General features: G+C 36.6%; 1 protein-coding gene across 1 annotated transcript; it reads left to right on the plus strand.

The window, feature by feature from the left end:
• The first annotated feature begins 13,792 nt into the window (after nucleotides 1–13,792).
• LOC108216256 (large ribosomal subunit protein eL36y) lies at nucleotides 13,793–15,711 on the plus strand. Its single transcript, XM_017388966.2, has 5 exons — nucleotides 13,793–13,887; nucleotides 13,973–14,018; nucleotides 14,968–15,072; nucleotides 15,181–15,380; nucleotides 15,471–15,711. Exons 3-5 carry the CDS (start codon nucleotides 14,971–14,973, stop codon nucleotides 15,499–15,501), a joined length of 333 nt encoding a protein of 110 aa, XP_017244455.1. The 5' UTR covers nucleotides 13,793–13,887; nucleotides 13,973–14,018; nucleotides 14,968–14,970; the 3' UTR covers nucleotides 15,502–15,711.
• The last annotated feature ends 4,813 nt before the right edge of the window (nucleotides 15,712–20,524 follow it).

Genomic DNA, 20,524 nt, shown 5'->3' on the forward strand with positions numbered 1-20,524 from the left:
ATTGTGCCATGCAAAGAGCTGCTCTGTTCCTGGATGCATGCACCGATTTTAACTCACAATCCCATCTGGAACCATCATCTTGTTTCAGATGATTATAGGTCCTGCTGAGATTGTTGATTTGCCTAACAACTTCATCAAGACCCTCTTCTTCAATCATATCAGCGTCTTGATCAAGGAGGATCTCGTAAGCATGCACGTTGTCGGTTTCGATTATCACTCTCGGAATCTTCTTCCTATAGGCCGTAACCATAACCTTGTGAACAGCCCAAAGCTGCAACTCCAGAAATCCCACCCCTCTCATCGGACCCATGATTCCCCAGAGGTAAGTGACTCTGTGGTCTCTTGCTAGGATGCCAATTCCATTCACATTACCATTCTGCAGCGCCTCATTGATAGTTGAAGCATGGACATTTACCTTCACAAAGCCTCGCTTCGCAGGTTCCCAGCTTGGATCCATGTAGCTTACTTGAAAACGGAGAGAGTTTTAAACCGGAGAGATGAACACAGCTGAGGGTGTAGAGATTATATATATACTGGTAATAGTATACAGGGACTATCAATGCTAGCTTGTCCATTTGTTTCTCCTAGGATCTTTTTATCTGATCAATATGCACGGGCATTGATGCATGCAAATTCCAGGCCAATGAGATTATAGTCTTTGCTTTGAAAATGCAAGAAGTTCATAGTAACTCTAAACCGAGTGACAGGATTGTCAACTCAAGTTTGAATTTGAATTCCACAGACTAGTGCAGCCCATCCAGAACCAGCCCAATAGATAGTTACACTGTACCACCAACCCAACTCTCAACTAAATGGGCCTTATTTATCCCATCCTTTGCTAACCCATCAGCTTCAGAATTAAATTTTCTACTTATTGCTTTAATCTCTACACACCTGAGGACTTGTAAAATATCAGAGGGGACTATTCCACTTTCAACACTGTCGAATTTTATTCTAAGCAGAAAACTTACCACCTCCGCAGAATCCGAGCAAATAAGGACTTTGCACCCATTTCTTAATATCTCTGTCAATCTGCTGAAGACATGCATGCAAGCTTCTAATTCAGCTTCAAAAGCATGCATTGCACTAGAAGGTCCAGAGAAAACGTATTCCAAAGCACCTGTAGTAGATCTTATAACTCCACCAATCCCTGCTTTTGTCCGTGGATTTTTGCTATTACTAACTACAGCACCATCCACGGCCACAACCTTGTCATAAATTTTATTCCACTTGTCCCAGAATTCCTTAAGCTGTATTCTTTGAAAAGTTTTAATAGCTCCCCTTGGATTAACATGTGCCCAGTTCTCCATGCCTGCTTTTAGCAAATTACTGACTTCCATCCACTTGAAGATTCTGGCTCTCAATACTTTCAGTGCACCTTCTCTACTTATTCGAACATTTGAGAAGATCAAGGAGTTCCTGTGAAGCCAAATAGTCCATAGGGTAGCAGCAACCACCATTTTCCATGCCTCCTTAACCTCAACCTCCGTAATGATTTCGAACAAACTAGAGAGCGAGAAAGGAGTGTGTCGTAATTGGCTCCAAGACACACTCCATGAACTACATACATCAGTCCAGCACCATGTAGCCAACTCACATTCGAAGAACAAGTGGCTCATCGATTCCATATTACACGAACACCAGCTACATATCGGAGATACATTCATGTTAAAAAGCCTGTTGGCCAGAAAGACTCTCAGAGGAAGAACTTGATTCTCCAATTTCCAGAGAAAGAAATGAACTTTCGGGGGGATTTTCAACTTCCAAAAGGAAACACCTTGAGGACTTGACAGTATCCTATCAGACAAAGCTAAGTAGCAATCTTTAGTTGAGAAACTCTTACCCGACCAGCTCCAAAATAAAACATCACGTCCTTCTCCCACTATTAATGAAGACAAAATTTGATTGAGGATGTAAGATTGATCCTCCTCCCACGACCTTAGCTGTCTCTTCCAGATCATAGCTGGCAACATACCCCAAACTCTCCAGATTTCCCAAACCAAGCGAACAGACGCAGTTTTTAATCCAGAAAGATTATATAATCTCGGGAATTCCTGCTGTAGCGTCCTGTTGCCATACCATAAATCCTCCCAGAACCTAACATTCCTACCATCTCTAACCTTCCATGCAAATTTATTTTTAATAATATCGCGATCCAATCCTAACTGATCAACCTTCCTAAGTCCAAACAAAGTCCAGCTAGACGATTTATCCAGTCTTATATTGTGAGGGCAGATTCCAAATCCATGACCATACTTACTTTGCAAGGTTACATTCCAAAATTTCTCCCTCTCATTGATACACCTCCACCACCACTTTCCCAACATAGCGATGTTCCTATCTCTAATCTTCGTTAAACCCACCCCCCCTACACACTTTGGCCTACAAACTTTCTCCCAAGCTAGCAAGTGCATATTCCTTTTCTCCTGACCATTAACCTCTTTTGTGCCCCAAAAAAATTTTCTTCTTATTTTCTCCAAGTTCTCTTCAACTGCCTTTGGCATCAGAAACATATTAAACCAATACAATGGGAGACTGTCCAAAACTGCTTGTAAAATAACTGCCCTCCCAGCCATTGAAATTGTCTTACTCTTCCACCCAGCCAATTTCCTCTTCACCTTAGAGATCAAGGGGTCCCAGTACTGAATTCTGTTGGGAGATTTAGCCAACTCCAGTCCCAAATAATGGAACGAATCATCGCCAACTTGGCACCCAATGACATCCGCCCAGGCTTGGATATCATCAACACTTGAGTAAAATCCGTACAGCTTACTTTTTGAAAAGTTTATTTTCAGCCCAGACAACAATTCGAATCCAAGGAGAACTCTTTTAACACCCTTAATAGAATCCATGTCATCTTTAATAAACAATATTGTATCATCGGCATACTGAAGATGCGACAATTCTATGCTGTTGGATCCAAATTTTATTCCTTGAAAAACCCCTGCTTTCTCCGCATTATCTAGCATACAGTGCAATACTTCCCCAACGAGGTTAAAAAGCAACGGTGATAGGGGATCACCTTGCCTCAAACCCCGTTCTGGAGTGAATTCCTTTGTAGGAGCACCATTCACTAGAACTGAAATTATGGAGGTCTTAAGAATCATGTCCAACCAAGAAACCCACTTATGATGAAAGTTGAATTTCTTTAGCAGATGTAAAAGAAACTCCCAATTCACCGAATCGAAAGCCTTTTCAAAATCCAATTTAAGAATAATCCCCCCACACTTCTTGCTTCTTAAGCTTCCAATAATTTCACTTACTAATAGAATGCCGTCTGTAATTTGTCTGCCCCTCATGAAACCACTCTGTACTTCCGAAACTAATTTATTCATTACCTTGTTGAGACGAATAGCAAGAACCTTAGTGAGGATCTTCATACTTGCATTAATTAGGCTTATGGGCCTGAAATCTTTAGGAGTTCTAGGTGAAGAAGTCTTCGGAATCAAAGCAATAAAAGAAGAGTTGAAACCACCTGGTAGCACTCCATCTTGCATAAAAAATTTTAAACATTCCAGAAGATCATAATTCACCCATGCCCACATTCTCTTAAGAGCTCCCGCATCCATGCCATCAGGACCTGGAGCCTTATTAGAAGGACTCTGTCTCAAAGCATATTCCAATTCCTCCATGGATAATTCCTCTACCATCCTGTCTGACTCCAGCAGAGATAATTTCACCTTTAACACATTTCCTAGCTGGAAGATACCTGCTTTGTGTTTCTCCTTGAAGAAATCTTTGTAGTACTGGAAGAAAACATTCTTGACTTGATCCGGGTTTTCAATCCATTCTCCTCCATCCAGCTGAACACCCCTGACCCTATTCTTCTGCCACTTATACTTTACCATGGAATGGAAGTACTTGGTGTTTCGATCCCCATCAATTTGCCACTTAAGTCTTGCCTTTTGATACCACATTTGTGACCTCTCTTCATAAAGCTTGTCCAATCTAGCGTTAATCAAGTCTCTCATATTGTGATCCCCTTCCTCATCGGCTTTAAATTGATCAACCTCTAATAATTTAATCTTATCTTCAATATTTCCATTCTCCGTTTTATTCCAGTGGGCAATCCACTTTCTGATACGCCTCATTTTTTGATGAAAATTTCCATTTACTTCCGCTCTCCACTCCTCCTTGATTCTGTCAAGTAGCTGATCATCCTTAAGCCAACACTCAAAGACCTTAAAAGGTTTTGCCCCCCAGTTCTCTTTTCGCAAATATAAGATTACAGCCCTGTGGTCGGAGTTCATTCTCCCTAACACCTCTACCTTCCAATCACCTAAAGCCCACATCTCCCAGTTAACCAAAACCCGATCAAGCTTACTCATCCTCGAGCCAGGACCACACCAAGTGTAATTTGACCCAGTCATGAATATTTCAAAAAGTTCACATGCCTCAATGAAATCATTAAAACATTTGGAATCAGAGAGACTATACATGCAGTTTATTCTTTCATTTGCTTGCCTAACACAGTTAAAGTCTCCAACCAAACAGATAGCCTTATCATCATGCTGACTAATGAAATCCTCTAAAACTAACCAGAGCTTTCTTTTGCATGATGGACGCTGGGGAGCGTAAATATTAATACAGACAAAATTCTGTCCAGAAGTTAAGATTTTACCAACCAATGCTAGCCAATTTCTATCTCCCATAACTTGGTCCACCTTGATAATGTCTTCATCCCAAAAGCATACCAACCCTCCTGACATACCACAAGGAGGGACTTCAATCCAGCAGTCAGTATTACGAGCTCCCATGGTGGACCTGATTAAGTGATCTTTGACTTCCTTCTTAGTCTCCTGGAGGCACACTATAGCCGGATTATGCTTCTGTACTAACTTCCTCAGATTGTCTCTATTGGGCTTCTTTGCCACCCCTCTGATGTTCCAATTTAAAATGACTAAATTATCCATATAACTAAACGATAGAACTGAGAGAAATGAGATCATTATCCATTATCTCCCAGAGAGTCTATCAACTATCTTCCTTATGGCTTCGTCCCTATTGCCTTGCCCTTCTAGACCCATCAACAGACATGTTTCATAGATTTTCTCTGCCTCACTTTTCCCAGTGGTGTTTGCTACCGGCTGCTCCTTATACTTCAAGGCAAAAGGTTGGTTGGTTTTATTGGATTTCCTTTTTGCCGGTCTTCCTCTCTTCCTCCCAAGATTCATCTTTATCATTTTCCCCTCCATAACTCTGACAGACTCATCTGACCTTGGCTCACCTTCAGATCCCCGTGAAGAAACATTGCTATCCTCCCGGGACAGAGTCTGCTCAAGCTTACTTGATACCGAGGACAAGTCATCATCCCTAGTATGCCAAATCCGATCATCTATTGAAAAATCACTAAGCTGAGTTTCATCCCCTGCCTGAGCCGATGCAACTACTATTTCCTTATTATATATTTCACCATTCGCATTAGAGTCCCGGATATGATCACTCCCCATGTAATCATCTGACTGGACATCTTCCTCGGTCCTAGTCTCTTTGACTATTATTTCTCTACAATTGTTCAACACAGCCTCATTTGAGATAATTTGATCCTCATAGCTCGTCAGCACCTCCTTAATGCTATTAGTCAAGCCGTGACTGCTACAATTTTCCTTTTGACAATCCTGTATTGAAGACTCTCTAGACAAGCTCTGCTTTTCTTCAATAACTTCCACTGCATTCACGGGCGTCTCATACACAATTTCAACGCTGCCTTCTGCGTCTTCCATTTCATGTTCACTCTCTTCCCTTTCATTCTCCACACTACCAACTAGATAGTCATCTGATGCACGATCACCAACCTCTATTGCATTATCTGAATTACCATGAGCGCTGTCATCCCCTTCCTTAGAAGTTTCATTATCCTTATCTTTACTGACGTCCCCCCCTCCATCACATCTTCTAATAATTCTTCTTTCCTCAACTCTTCTAGAACGTTAACATGAATCACTGCATTTTCTACCTCCAAAATCTGCATTTGAAAAGCAAGACCATCATGTTCCACTAAGATCTGTCTATTAATTCTTGTTGTTTCCTTAGTTTCAAGCTCGATCAAAGGGTTTTGAAACCGAAGTTCTTCATCTAGCATCTCACCAATTGCTGTGATGTCTCCAATCCCAGTCAGAAGCTTTGAAAGGTTTGAAAGCTCCCATAGAACAGCTGGAAGTCCTAAACATTGAACAACAACCTTCCGTGGTAAAACCAAATCATCCAATCTTGCTTGATGACACCCTAAATACCCTAGCCCAAGCAACTCTTGATCCAGGTTTAAGAAACTCTCCATTGTAGGAAAGGTAATAAGAAACTTGCGAGAAGATATCCCCCTAACTAAGACACCTTGATACCCTAGCACTTCTGCCGTATTTAACACCTCCACGACCGAGCTATCCTTCCATGTATGTACCACCACACTCCTACCCAAATCATTTACGAGCTCCTTGTTAACCGCCTCCAAGTGCAAAGGCTCCTCTTTCCGATCAACTATAGCTTCCTCTGATGGATGGCGTGGGTCCTTACTCGCCATCTGTCGATTGTTTAGCTCATGAGAAGGTTCTTTAACCTTTTTATTATACTCCTTATCATAATTTCCCTTCTTTTGCTTAAGATTGGACTCTTTTTTACCTCTGGCAAATTGAGCGCGGATAACATTCCCAGCCAAAATCTTACCATTGATCTTATTCTTAAACAGCTCAGCTTCCTGCATAGATTGTAGTTTAGCGAAACCAAATCTCTTACCCAGCTTATCCTTTCGGTTCGGGGTGAAACAGTCTATAACCCTACCCCATTGCCTGACAAATCTCCACATTACCATCCTGTTCAAGTCCTCTGGTAAATTGTGCAAGAACACTGTGCAATTCTTGTGCTCATTTTCTACATTTACACCCAGCTGAGGCCGCCCCACTTTCACTACTTTTGGGACTTCTTTTGGTCTTTCACTCATTGAGACTCTTGTCTTTAGTAGCGCACTCTTATAGTTTTTGCCCTCACCTTGCACCGCCTTAGAGTCTTGGTTTCCTGTCTTCAACTCTTTGGCCTCCTTAACCATTGCCTTCATTTGTTTAACCGATCTAGATTCCCTGATGGAGTTATAGTGAATATGGTTTAAAGCCATTCTTATACCTTCTCTATCCTCCTTTCGCACCATACTGATGACATTTGGATGGACAAGTTCACTACGGTACAAGATATACTCCTTCAACTCTCGCTCCTGCCGCCCTACCATTTCATCCCAATTTCCATCTCTTCGCCAAACTGTTTTCCTCAAATCCAAATTATCAGCTCTATCCCACCATCCCTCATTCATCAACATTCTATGTAATTCACAGAGCGACTCTTCGTCTCCTTCCAAACATTTTCCTAGTAATACTTGATCTATTTGAGCTTCCAAATAATCGATTCTAGCCATCGCCACATCTGCCCAACGGAGGTCACCTTTAGTTATTACTCCAAGTAAATCAGAATCTAGTAGAAACCAGAACTTCATGATACAATTCTGCAGATCATATATCTCTTCTTCCGCTAAAGAGTCACTTCCTTGCCTTGCCCTTCTTGCTAAACTGATCCAACGATCCTCTCCAAAGCTAGACTTCGCCTTCTTCACCTGCGCATCTCCTCTGCTGTCGCCGACCTTTCCTCTCCCCATTCTTTTCAAATTCGGTATTGTACTCTCAAAAGATATTGAAAGGGTATTGAGATCTTGAATTTTTTTTTTTTTAGGTTGAATGTGTCTTGTACAAATTCATATACACCTAAAATCATAAAATAAATAAATAAATATTTAGATGATGAGAAAATATAACACAAAATTTATGAATTAACGTGGATGAAAACTCAAAGGAAAAAGAGAGAGAAAAGAACCAGAATCCTGAAGCGTATTTTCTGTATTTAGAGGAAGATTTAAATTGATATTGTATCTTGCCCTAATTGTTTCTCTTACTCCACTTTTCAGAATACTACTACAATGATTTAGAATAAAATTCTCAACAATGTTCTTTATATATAGATTTTTGATTGAGGGAAATGAAAATTTTGATTTTTTTTAATAGAATAAAAAATGGAGGAAATGTTTGAAAAAAATTAATTAGACAAATAGAAGTTCACCCAAAATTAATAGAAGTTGTTTTCCATGTAGTGTAATTAATATCGGGAGAGTAAAGATTATTTGTAAATGATGTAAGGTGTATATATTGAAAGTGAGAGAATAGGTTTCTTGATATACGTGCTAAAACCTTGTCTAAGAGCAAGTTCTGGACTATCCTAGATTATGTCTTAAATCAAAATTTAAGGTATTTGAAGTAAATTAGTGCACCAACAATGTCTTAGTTGTGCATTGAAACACTAGAACATCTAAGAAGTTTTTCATTTTTGAGACACCACTTATGCATGCCTGGACCATTTCTATCAATAAAAAAAATGAGATTCCTTTCATTTCAACACATCTCTCTCCTCTCTCGTTTTTATTTCCCTCCAATAATAAATCAAAATATATTACTATTTTAATAATTAGACACAATAGTAAGACATATTATTATAGTTGATATATTAAGATGATATCTTGAATTAGGGGTGTACACGGTTTGGTAAAACCGACCAAACCAACCCGAACCGATTACTTTTCGACCGAACCAATCCGAATTTTTTTAACCCGATATGTATTTGGTTTAGAAAAATATAAACCCGACTTAATTGGGTTGGTTACGGGTTTAATATTTTTAGGCCGAACCAAACCAACCCGAATAAAAAATAAAATATTTTAAATATTATATATATATATATATATATATATATATATATATATATATATATATATAGGCTCATGATCAAATAGAAACCACTCTTAATATAAAAACTAGAAACCAGTTTCCCTACCACTATTTATAACTACGGGTATCACTAATTTATACTGCACTAATCACTGTTTTTATACAGTATTTAAGCATAGATTTTTATTATCAAAATTGAGAAAATCTACTTATCTAAACTATTGATAATCGATTATAGATGATCAATTTCATCCGTAGGAAGGTTCTTCGCGGTAGGATGCCGCAAGAGAAGTTGTATGATGATGGGAAGTAGTCGTTAGTTTTGTAAGTTATAATGGAAAGTGTATGTGACTATTGGTGACTATTGGTGATGATAGACAATGGTGGAAAGTCATAGAAACGTCTGGTAATGGTGGTAAGAGGTCCATTATTACGATTTGGGTGAAGATGATGGTCATATACGTTGCATATATGTATATATATTTATTTATATTCGCGAGATATGCTATATATAAATTAGTGATATGTTATGTACAAATTAGTGATTTCTGTAGTTAAAAATAGTGATAAAAACTGTCCAGAAACTGGTTTTTAGTTTTTAGGCTAATTTGGTTTTTATTGGAGTAGGACTCTATATATATATATATATATATATATATATATAGGCAAACATTCCAGAGAGGGACTCCTTATATGGAGTTACATAGTGCGCCACTATAAATCATCAATTTTATTATAAATTCTGTTATAAAATACATATAAAACGTGATTCTAATATAGAATACTATAAAATATATGTGTTTTAAGTAATTTAACACTTAAAATTTGATGAAAAAAAGTATATTTTCGAAACTGATTCTACAACAGAATAATTCTGGATGATTATTATTCTGTTATAGAATCATGTTGAGATATTGCATAATTTTAGATGATCTTTGGAATAAAAAAATTGTATAACTTCGTTTTCGGTTTAATAATCAAAATTTGCAATTATATTTCATAAAAATTATAATAGGATATATATTATGTGTATATTTATAATGGTGTGCTACGTAACTCCATATAAGAGGGTATGCTATGGAGTGCTACCATATATATATATATATATATATATAGAAGAAAGTTATTTGGAATCCTATAATTTGTTGGAGTCTTGGAGTCCCAATCCAGACCCTCTATTTTAATTTAGATCCAATGGCTGATAGGTTTTTTTGATTTAATTTTTAAAAAGTATATTTTGTTTTGTTTTTTACACAGGTCGGCAGGCATAACTGTCTGGTTGTTGCATGAATCACGCGGCAGTTACAACTGCTCGAGCATTTACTGGACTATAGGAAGGGAAAATTGTCCTGCATTCGCTTTTTCATTTTTTTTTTCTTTTTCACCTTTTCTTTCTTTGATCCTCAGCAGGCAATATATATAGTTACTGGAGCACTTTGTTTTGTTCTACATAACCAGTGTCTAATGTCTAATAAGAAAGACGATTGAGTGCATGACATGTTCGGCATAGTGATGAATAAGAAATAGTTCTGCATATTTTTTTAATAGGTAACAGGGTTCTGCTTAGTTTAATAAACGCAGTACTTTGACAATGAATTTAATAATCATTAAAAAAAACACATGTTGTGTGATAATTACAGAAATTGTGCAGATTCGTGCACAAACAAATATAACAATAATCCTGAACAATTCAGATTATCCAAGTTTAGAGTCATGCGAACATCTAAAATGCAGGATTTCATCAGCTCTTCTTAAGAAGATTTAACATTTGTTTTCTTTTGTCTTGCTCTCTTCGAGGACCCATTATAACCCACAACTACGTCTCTCTTTTCTGTCACAAAGTCGTCCTCCAAATTCACAAACACTGGACTCTTCTTCGGCAAATTAAAAACCTAGAGGTTTTCAATCAAACGGCTACTTCACCTCGTACCTGCATTAACATTTGAAAAGGAATACACCTGTTACGCAAAATATAAACTTGACAATAGTTATCACAGATGTTCGCAACAAAACAGGGGTGCATAGCAAAGTTTATATAGGAATTTCCACCAAACAATAAAATTGTATCTACTGTATAGCGCAATCGGTCCTGAGCATCTCCAATTCATTTCAACAAAAGTACTAAAAGAGTTTCAAGTATACTGTTGTATTCGGTTTATTTTTTGTTCTGCACTAGTAAATTACGCTACGTAAAGCTTACGAAAGCCATTGCTACTGTACACATACCAAATATTGTACAAGTACATAATTCTTGTGAGGTACCTTAGCTTTATTAGCTATATCTACCGTTCCTTACTCTTGGCCATGCATCCCAGCGCTATTATCCTGCACACTTATCTTGCACAGCGAGAATTCATATTATCAAGATTCATTAACGGGACATTTTTCATCCTAAAAAAAATCCTATACTAGTACGTATGTCGCTCACAGAACAAAATATATCATTTGTCCTACTAGCAAAGCTTTAATAGTCAAGCGATCAAATTAATGCAGTAATTTAAAATACATAACATCAGCAACACATCTCTATTGTCATGCATACCTTTGAGCTGCGGTCTGCCTCCCGAGATATCTCGTTGTCGCCGCAATTCACCTATGCCGTCCTGTTGCGCCCACCCTGAAATTTGTGAAAAACGACAACATTGTACATTCTTTAACTCTATAGATAGTACTCAATTGGACATGGTCATATATTCCCAAGTCCCGTAAACAAGACACTCTCTGTGCTTCTATGACTTTGGTATATTTTAATGAGTTATTTAATCCAAGTACCTACGTTGAATAGGAGACAAGACCGCATTTCTCATATATTTCACAAATATCATATGTCTTGAACATTTGTAATTTCTACTGTACACATACCAAATTCAGTATAAGCACACAACTCTTGTGAGGTGCATTGTGTTTATTAGCTATATGTACCGTTCCTTGCTTTTGCCCCTGCATCCCAACGCTCTTATCCTGAAAAGCAATAATTCATATTGTCAAGATTCGCTAATGGGACATTTGTCATCTTGCCCGAAAAAAATCCTACGCTTATATGTATTTTGCTCACAGAATAAATTATATCAATTGTCCTGCAAGTAGTTTTCCTACTAGCAGAACTTTATTAGTCAAGGAATTAAAATACTGCAATAATCTACTATACACAACATTAGCAGCGTAGCCCTATTGTCATGCATACCTTTGTGCTGCGGTTTGCCTCACGAGATATCTGGCTATCGCTGCAAGTCACCTCTGTCGTCCTGCTGCCCCCACCCTCAAAGTTGTGAAAGCAAGAATATTCGGAACTTGTTTTTTTTGGTACAACACCACCGGTTATGAAGAAAAGGCAGATGCTTAGTTGAAATGTATGTCTTTCGGCTACTGCTGCTATAAAAGAAGACGCTTACCACGTCTCTGCCGCTGTCCTTGACATCCACTTCCCTGCTAGTACCCAAATACTTGCTATAAGCCTACCGCTTCTCCTTCGACCTATAATCAACAGTTTCAATGTTTTAACACTTTACTACCAAGAAAAGAAATACACCGCACGACGACATGATGCACCTACAAAGCGAATCAGCTCCGCAAACATTTAAAAAAACGCAATCCTATGAACTTAAAATTGTTTATGCAGTGTACTCACACATAAAAAATTGCAGAACATGTGATTCTCTAACAACTTTAATAAAACCGGCACTATCTATTTAACATGACCTGCCAACATCTATCAAAAAAAAATCTAAGCATAGAGGGACCCACAAATGAAGAACATTCTTAGAGTACTTTAAACTATCCTGCACATGAATACACGTAACATAAACACGAAATTTTCAATAAACACATAATAGGGAACATCAAGAACAAGACCACAAAACGAATATATGATTTGTATAAACTAACTCATACCAAAATACCCAAATGTCCCCAATCTTAATTGTTCTACCCTAGCATATCAAACATTATTCGATTACCAATTCGTAAGCCCCAAAAAACAGATAGAGGGGCACCATTGTTTCGAAAAGCGAAACGAAGGACTACCCATTGAGGTACAGTGCGACGAACATACAGGGTTTGATCGTTCTCGGAACATCGGCATGCAATCCGAAAGTGATGAACAAAAAAAATATTGGGAGTATTGTGAGTACCTGAACTCATAGTGCCGCAATCGTTCTGCAGGGAACTAGTGCGTGGTTGAATGAAACCCTCCGAGTACCGCACTTCGATTTTATCACAGCAAGATCAATCCCTGGTGATAACTGACGCAGACTGGAGCGGAGGATGCGGGATATTGCTTTGAATTATCGTTTAAAATTGTTTAAAACTAATTCTGTAGTATATATTTTCATTTAATATCAGCCGTAGGATCTTTTAAGATCTAATGGTAGATCTTAAGGACTCCAAAATCCCACTAATTCTAATACCCCACAGATCTCAACTCTCTCTCTCTCTCTCTCTATATATATATATATATATATATATATATATATATATATATATATATATATATATATATATATAAATGGTATATCTTCTGCAATGTTTCCGAAGGTAAAGTTTCTTAACCTACCTCAAAAAATTTATTATAAAATATTTAAGTTACATGTTTCTGGTCTGATGTGATTATACTGGTATGCATAGGATAGTAAAGAGTTGAGTATCAATTTATAATATTTATTAACTCAACCAAACCAATCCAAACTGAACCAAACCGAAGTACTACAAATTGGTTTGGGTACAAATTTATACGGTCCGGGTTGGGTTGAAATTTTGAAAACCTGACTTAATTGGGTTGGGTCAATAAATTTCGTCAATCCGCCCAACCCGAACTGTGTACACCCCTGTCTTGAATCACTATGACACTATTTTTTATTATATTTATAAGACACTTGTTAGAACACTGTTTTTTTTTGTCAGGCTTGTTAGGACATTGTTGGACTTGTTATTAGAGAGTACCTTGTATATTTTGCAACATGGAAAAATACCTTGAATATTTAGTAAATTAGAAAAATAATTCAACTAATTTGAAAAGACAATTAAGCCCTCACAACTTTGGGGTAATTCTAAAACTGACCTATATAAACATCACAAGGACAAAACCCTAAATTTCTTTCACAGGTCCGCCTCCTTCATTTCTCCACCCTAACTGGTCGGTCGCCGCTCTTCTCAAAACCCTTATTTCATATTTGTTTATATACCCCTTAATTTCTGATTCATCTTCTCTTCAATTTCAGGTTCATCTCACTACTCTTCTGCACAATCACTCGTCGAAGCTCATCGGTAATTCATTTTTTACTGCTTTGCAATTAATTTTACTGTTTCTATTTGAATTGGGTTGCTTTTATTTGATAATTTAAATTTTTTGTGATGTATGATGAGTTTACCAGCTAAAATATGTGTATGGTGATGAATTGAAATTTTGAATTATATTAAATAATGTGAGAAAATGACTAAAATCTTGATAGTGGTAGCTTGTTTTTGTATGTGGGGTGAATTTAGATTTATTGGATTTGTTATATGTGATGCCTTATCGGATATAAATATTAAGCGATTGTAGTGCCGGTGTGTATTAAGGTTTTTGTTTGTCAAAATGGTCTGTTGCTTAAGCGTGGGTGTGTCATTTGTTTCGTAACCGTGGATGAAGGTGAAGGTTGATTGTAGTTTTTGGGTTTGAATTTAACAAAACAACTCTCTCCATGGTTTTATATCATTGGTTTTGTTTCTCGGTGGTTTATACTTTGCCTTTGTACAGAATCTATCTGTATTCACCTACTGATACCGTCTGGCAATCATTGAACACCTTGTTTGCGGATTGAACTTTTACATTTACCTCAAGTGGTACCTTAATTTTTAACTTCAGTTCCTGACTGCTAAGCATTCTTCTTGTTGCCCCTATTCGTTATGAGTAGTCCTGTCAATTTTGTGATTGGTTGTAGGCAATGTCTAGTTAATGGTTAGTGGAAGTAAATTTGAATTGGTATATTTTTGCTGGAAATACAAGTTAGGTCGTGGTTAAATTTGTGTTTGTTATTTTTATGGGTGTAATTGTATTGGTTATTAATCAAAATGAAGGATACAATTAAACATCATATAGTCTGCCATATATATAGGTATAGTCGTGCTATGCAATAGAAGACCTCTGTTCTGGTATTTTAATAATTTTAAAGCATGCAGTGGTCCTAGAAACTTTAGTTAGTTGGCTAATTATATTTTATTCATTTTTTGGTAGACAATGGCTCCAAAACAGCCAAATACCGGACTCTTTGTCGGTCTGAACAAAGGACACATTGTAACAAAGAAGGAGCTGGCCCCTCGTCCATCTGACAGGAAAGGAGTATGTCAATCTTTACCTTGTCTACTCTGTTCTTCCAATGCTACCTTCTTATATGGTTTGCATTCAAATTATTAATATTTTACTAAGATGCATTTGTAATCTTGTCAGAAAACCAGCAAAAGAACTCACTTTGTGAGGAACCTGATCAGAGAAGTTGCTGGCTTTGCTCCTTACGAGAAGCGAATTACTGAACTTCTAAAGGTTGGAAAGGACAAGCGTGCACTGAAAGTGGCCAAGAGAAAGTTGGGTACGCACAAGAGGGCAAAGAAGAAGAGAGAGGAGATGTCTAATGTTCTCCGTAAAATGAGGTGATACATTTTAATATGCACAACATTTGTGTTCCATCATCTTATTATCTTGTCGCAGTTCTAATCTTAGTTGATACTTATTTTTAATAGGGCTGGAGGGGGTACTGAGAAGAAGAAGTGAGTAGCACAGCAGTGAATCCAACCATCGCAATTTTCTACAAGACAGTAGCTTTACTTCAGTTTGTAATTTTGTTTGCTATATTGAATTTTTGAAATGAAACTGATTATTAGTACAAGACTGCTTGTTATTTGCACAAGTTTTTTTTTTTTGTGAGACCATGTTGCAGAAGTCAAATTTTAGTTTTATATTAATGCTGCTGTTTTATTTTAATCCCAACACAAAAAATTGACATGAACTAGTGAATCTCCCCAATGAGTGGCTCAGTTGAATCATAACAACAGATTTCTTATACAGGGAATTTCTGTGTTCTTGTGCATCTAACGTTTGTAAGATTGATTAAGCTCTGTCCAGTTTAGGAATATTTAGGGATATTCATCAGAAAAACCTGTATTCTGGTTTAAGTGTTTGTGGTTGACATAGCCAAAGAATGCCCAAACCTCACAGGGTATTGGTATTGTGTGAGGTGGCCAATGTGATTTAGGTAGTCTTGCGTAGTGAAGTAGTGATGATATTCAGATGTGATAGCAGAAGACTTTTCAGAATCAACTTGAGCATTACAGAATGTTTGTAGTTTTAAGCTATCCGTCGAGCTTGTCAATGTTGCATGCATTTGTTATAGGGTGCTTTTAATTGCAGCTGGTTACCGGCTCTTTATAAGCAGCGCTGTATTTTTACTGGTTATGCTTGCGCAGTCCTTATAAGCTGCCACGAGGAGTGCAGCGGATCCAGAAAATGATGACAAGAAGTGCAGCCGATCCAAAATGATGACACCACGTCGATGTCTGCTCCAGATTATGCCAAGTTTGTTCTTGGAGCTGCCACTGTCGAACTGGTTTAACTGAACCGGGTTCTCTAGTTAAGTGTAGTTCTGTTGCTGGGTTGAAGGATGATCAGAATCTGAAATTCGAAACACATTTAGAACAAGAGAATTGCCTGGCAAGATATAGGCCAGAGAAAACAAGATGCATCCTCTACACAGAAACTCGTGGATTGCAGTCTTGGCCCTTGGCATCCCGTTTAGGAGTGGAACACAGCAAAGTGCTAACCATACATGGAAAGCAAAAGTCGTAATAATTTTTTCTGAGCATTTGGCATATTTCCATCTAGGGTGTACACGGTTCGGTAAAACCGACCAAATCAACCCGAACCGATCACTTTTCGACCTAACCAACCCGAATTTTTTTAACCCGATATGTATTTGGTTTAAAAAAATATAAACCCGACTTAATTGGGTTGGTTACGGGTTTGAATATTTTTAGGCCGAACCAAACCAACCCGAATTAAAAATAAAATATTTTAAATATTATATATATATATATATATAAGTTCAATGGAGTACACAATATATTGGAGTATTGGAGTACAAAGTTGGATAAAATGTAATCTATTCATCTAAATTTCAATTTTTTTGTTCAATAATATTCGTAAACATTTAATAACATGCACATTATGTTCTACACAACATAAACATTATAATCAAAAGGTAGAATAATGACTTTTATAAATTACAGGACTCTAAGTTCTACAATATAACTAATAAGCTGAACAATAATGTTAATACTTGTTAAAGTCGAAGGATATTAAAGATTGATAGACAATTATGTGCAAGACAACTTATAAATGATAGATTGTATATAAATTTGTATAATCAAATATATTATTTATGATTAAACTAAAAAATTAAAACTTGTACTCCAATACTCCAATATTTTTGTGTACTCCATAGAACTTAACTCTATATATATATATATATATATAGAGTTTTACTCCAATAGAAACCTCCTTATCCTGGAAACTAAAAACCAAACTGAAATATCACTAAATCCTAAAGCAAATACCACTAAATTTTTAAACAACCCCATCTCCACCTCCATCTTCATCAAACCCACCTCCATCTTCACCAACCCCACCTCCACTACCACCACCTCCGCCGTCGCCTCCTTCATAACCACTACCACCTCTATGCCGCCCACCCCCTCCATAACCACCACCTCCATCTCCATCTCCATCTCCACCTCCACCTCCATTATTTCTTTAACAACACAACCTCCACACCTCCATCTTCACCAGGCCCATCTTAATCGCCGCTTCAACCTCCTTCAGATTCGTTCAATGCAATTTCATTTTCTCCCAGTATTGATGAAGGTACGATGACAAAATTGTCAAAATATCTAAACATCATCAAATCATCAAACTAAAATAATAGCTCAGAATCACATGACTCGATATTTCAAACAAACTAGTTTTATAATAACTCAAACTCACATGATTCAATATTTCGGCTGCATCAATCCGAAACCTTTGCTTCACATTACCTGCACTTGGGAAAATGGAAAAAATCATATAAATTTTGGGCTCCCATATTACATGGCCTGAAGTGTTCATAATCTACCAAGACTCCGAACCATCTCATGTGACAATGGACTTAACTAAAAGGTTCATTTATTTTTATTATATGTGCATGATGTGTAACAAAAACATGTGTATTAAATTAATGGTGGGTGATCAGTTTTGCACATAAAAAGAAAAAAGGAAGTGCAGAAAAAAGAAAGTAAAGAAGGAAAACAAGTGATCTAAAGTGCAATACTTGTTCAAACAAGCAACGCTGCCAAGTGAAAATGTGCCTAAAAGGTTTCGATTGTTGTATAAATATGCAACAACCATGATGAAAACCACTGAAGACTCAATATAAATTCCTTCTGATGTGAGGTGTTTGGGTCAGTGAAGACCAATTTTGTCTTACAAGAAAATATAATGACATTATTGAATAACAAGATGATAGGCCAATTTGTCATATGGGCTATATGATATAATTTCCCTCTTTTTAAACTTGCTAGAGACATATTTTTTTGGACCGGTTCACCGTGCATATCATTTTTTTAGATACTTGCACAATATTGTACGTGAAAAAGAAGAATCAGAGACATTTGCCTTTCCGGATCCATGAGCAATATTTGGCCTTAATGCAGATTTTCAATCTTATGTGGTAAAGTGGTTGAGGGAGGGTAATCCTGATAGATTATTTTTCTTTCGATATAATCAGAAGTAAGAATTTAATTATACTACAATTTAAATTCTGATTAAGACTGCATGTTTAAATTGTGATTGGTATGTTGTAATGTAAACATAGTATGTATGGGATCTGTCTATAAAATGGGAAGGAGAAATTTACATTCTGAATCCATTGCTGCATCCAACACATTTTACAGCTTTGGAACACGCATTAATAGAGTTTGTTAATTAACAATACAAACAATGAATGAGTTAGATTGTAGGAGTGGGGTTAAATACAATCTACAAGATTTTCGAACTCTTTTGTAAAATAGATTGTATTCAAGCACATGAGTCAGTAAAATCTAAAAATGAATTTTAAAGAACAAGGTCTTTCAAAAATTTCAAGTAGATTGTTTTGTCCACTTGAGGATTTTTATATTAAGAACCTCCCAAGTAAAAATCACTTGGCTGCTTACAAAGAAAGTGAAGAGGTAGAGCTTACAGATCTTACTTGCTAATTCTAATGCGTTGCTCTTCAGTTCTTGGTGTGTTGGATACAATGAAAAGTAAATTACATTGTGAATATATACTAATACAAACTGAGCTAGTCTGCAAAAAGCATACTCCTACTCTTTTTCTAACAAATACAAATATATAATTTCTTGGACTTGATAATACTTTTTGCAGCTGAAATTCTTATTGCTTTGCTATAAATGGTAGGGTTCGTGGTTCTTAATATATGACTAAACCCTTTATAGTTTAGCTTCCAAAATTGGTGCAACACCTTTCACATCAACCCATATGACTTTTGTCTTTTACTTGACTTGTAGCTGTCAATTGATAGCTATCAACTGCTAGCTAAGAATGTAGCCGTTGATAGTATCTTGAGTGTACCAATTGATAGCTTTAGAGTGTAGCCGTTGATGGATTAATACAGCTGTTGCTGATGCTTTTATTCAGCCGTTGATGCTTCTGATTAGCCGTTGATCTTCACTTCACTTGTACCGCTTACATGACTTAAAATATTTACATTTGTCATCATAACTATATATGCATTGATCGAACAATTGCTATATCGGTTGATCACTATTACATCTATCAATTACTAAGATACTATAGTTTTGTCAAAGCACCTCATCATCTGTTGATGCGCAATTTGATCAATGGATATTACAATATTTTATGCTATCCATTGATCAGCTACATGGAAATGACTAAGTACAAAATTCAATTTTTTTGCATCTTCAAGCATAACATATTCCTAACATGAGTAATTTATCTGATTGTCATATCTTACAAATAAGTGTTTAATTATTTGATTGGTATTTTTCTTAATCATTTCTAAGCCATAATCAACATGAAATATATGTATCTACATTGGGGTGAGCAAAACCGAATCGAACTTAAAAACCGAATCGAACTGTGGGAATTGGGTTAGGTCCGGTCCAAATTTTCAGAAAATTTGGATTATTCGGTCCGGACCGAATAGACCGAAATTAATTTTGGTTCGGTCCGGTCTGTAAAAAAATATTTTGTTCCGGACCGAATAAAGAGAATAGTCCAAACAATATATAATATTTATTTATATTTGTGTATATAGATATATATTTAATATATATCTTATAAGTTGTAATTATAATATAAAAATTGTAAATTTAATTATATCTATATTTGGTGATGATTAATTAATATTATTACTTAAAAATAAAAAATGAATTTCAACTTTATTTATAATATAAAATTTTATTTTAAAAATAATTTTGGTTCTTTCGGGAAGGGCCGGACCGAACTGAAATATTTCGGTGTGGTCCAGTTCGGTCATAATAAAATTTCGGTCCGGTTTGGTTCCGAAGAAAATGAAATTTCGATTCTGGGTCTCTTTGGTTATTGTCTCTGTCAAGGCTGCAGTTAAGGACCAAATTGATGAGAAATTACCCTCCAAGCTACTCTCTTCTCTTTCTTCATCTGACAAAAGGCATGACAGGCTCATAGAGAGATTGGATGGTGATGACACCAGGATGAATAATTT

Source organism: Daucus carota, chromosome 4 (assembly GCF_001625215.2).
Source record: "Daucus carota subsp. sativus chromosome 4, DH1 v3.0, whole genome shotgun sequence".
Lineage (NCBI taxonomy): Eukaryota > Viridiplantae > Streptophyta > Magnoliopsida > Apiales > Apiaceae > Daucus > Daucus carota.

Excerpts from the sequence above, each read along its gene's own strand:
- LOC108216256 (XM_017388966.2), top strand. The coding sequence starts at position 14,971 with ATGGCTCCAAAACAGCCAAATACCGGACTCTTTGTCGGTCTGAACAAA. Across the intron at positions 15,073-15,180 it reads GTCCATCTGACAGGAAAGGA|AAAACCAGCAAAAGAACTCA; the intron begins GTATGTCAATCT and ends TAATCTTGTCAG. Across the intron at positions 15,381-15,470 it reads AATGTTCTCCGTAAAATGAG|GGCTGGAGGGGGTACTGAGA; the intron begins GTGATACATTTT and ends TATTTTTAATAG.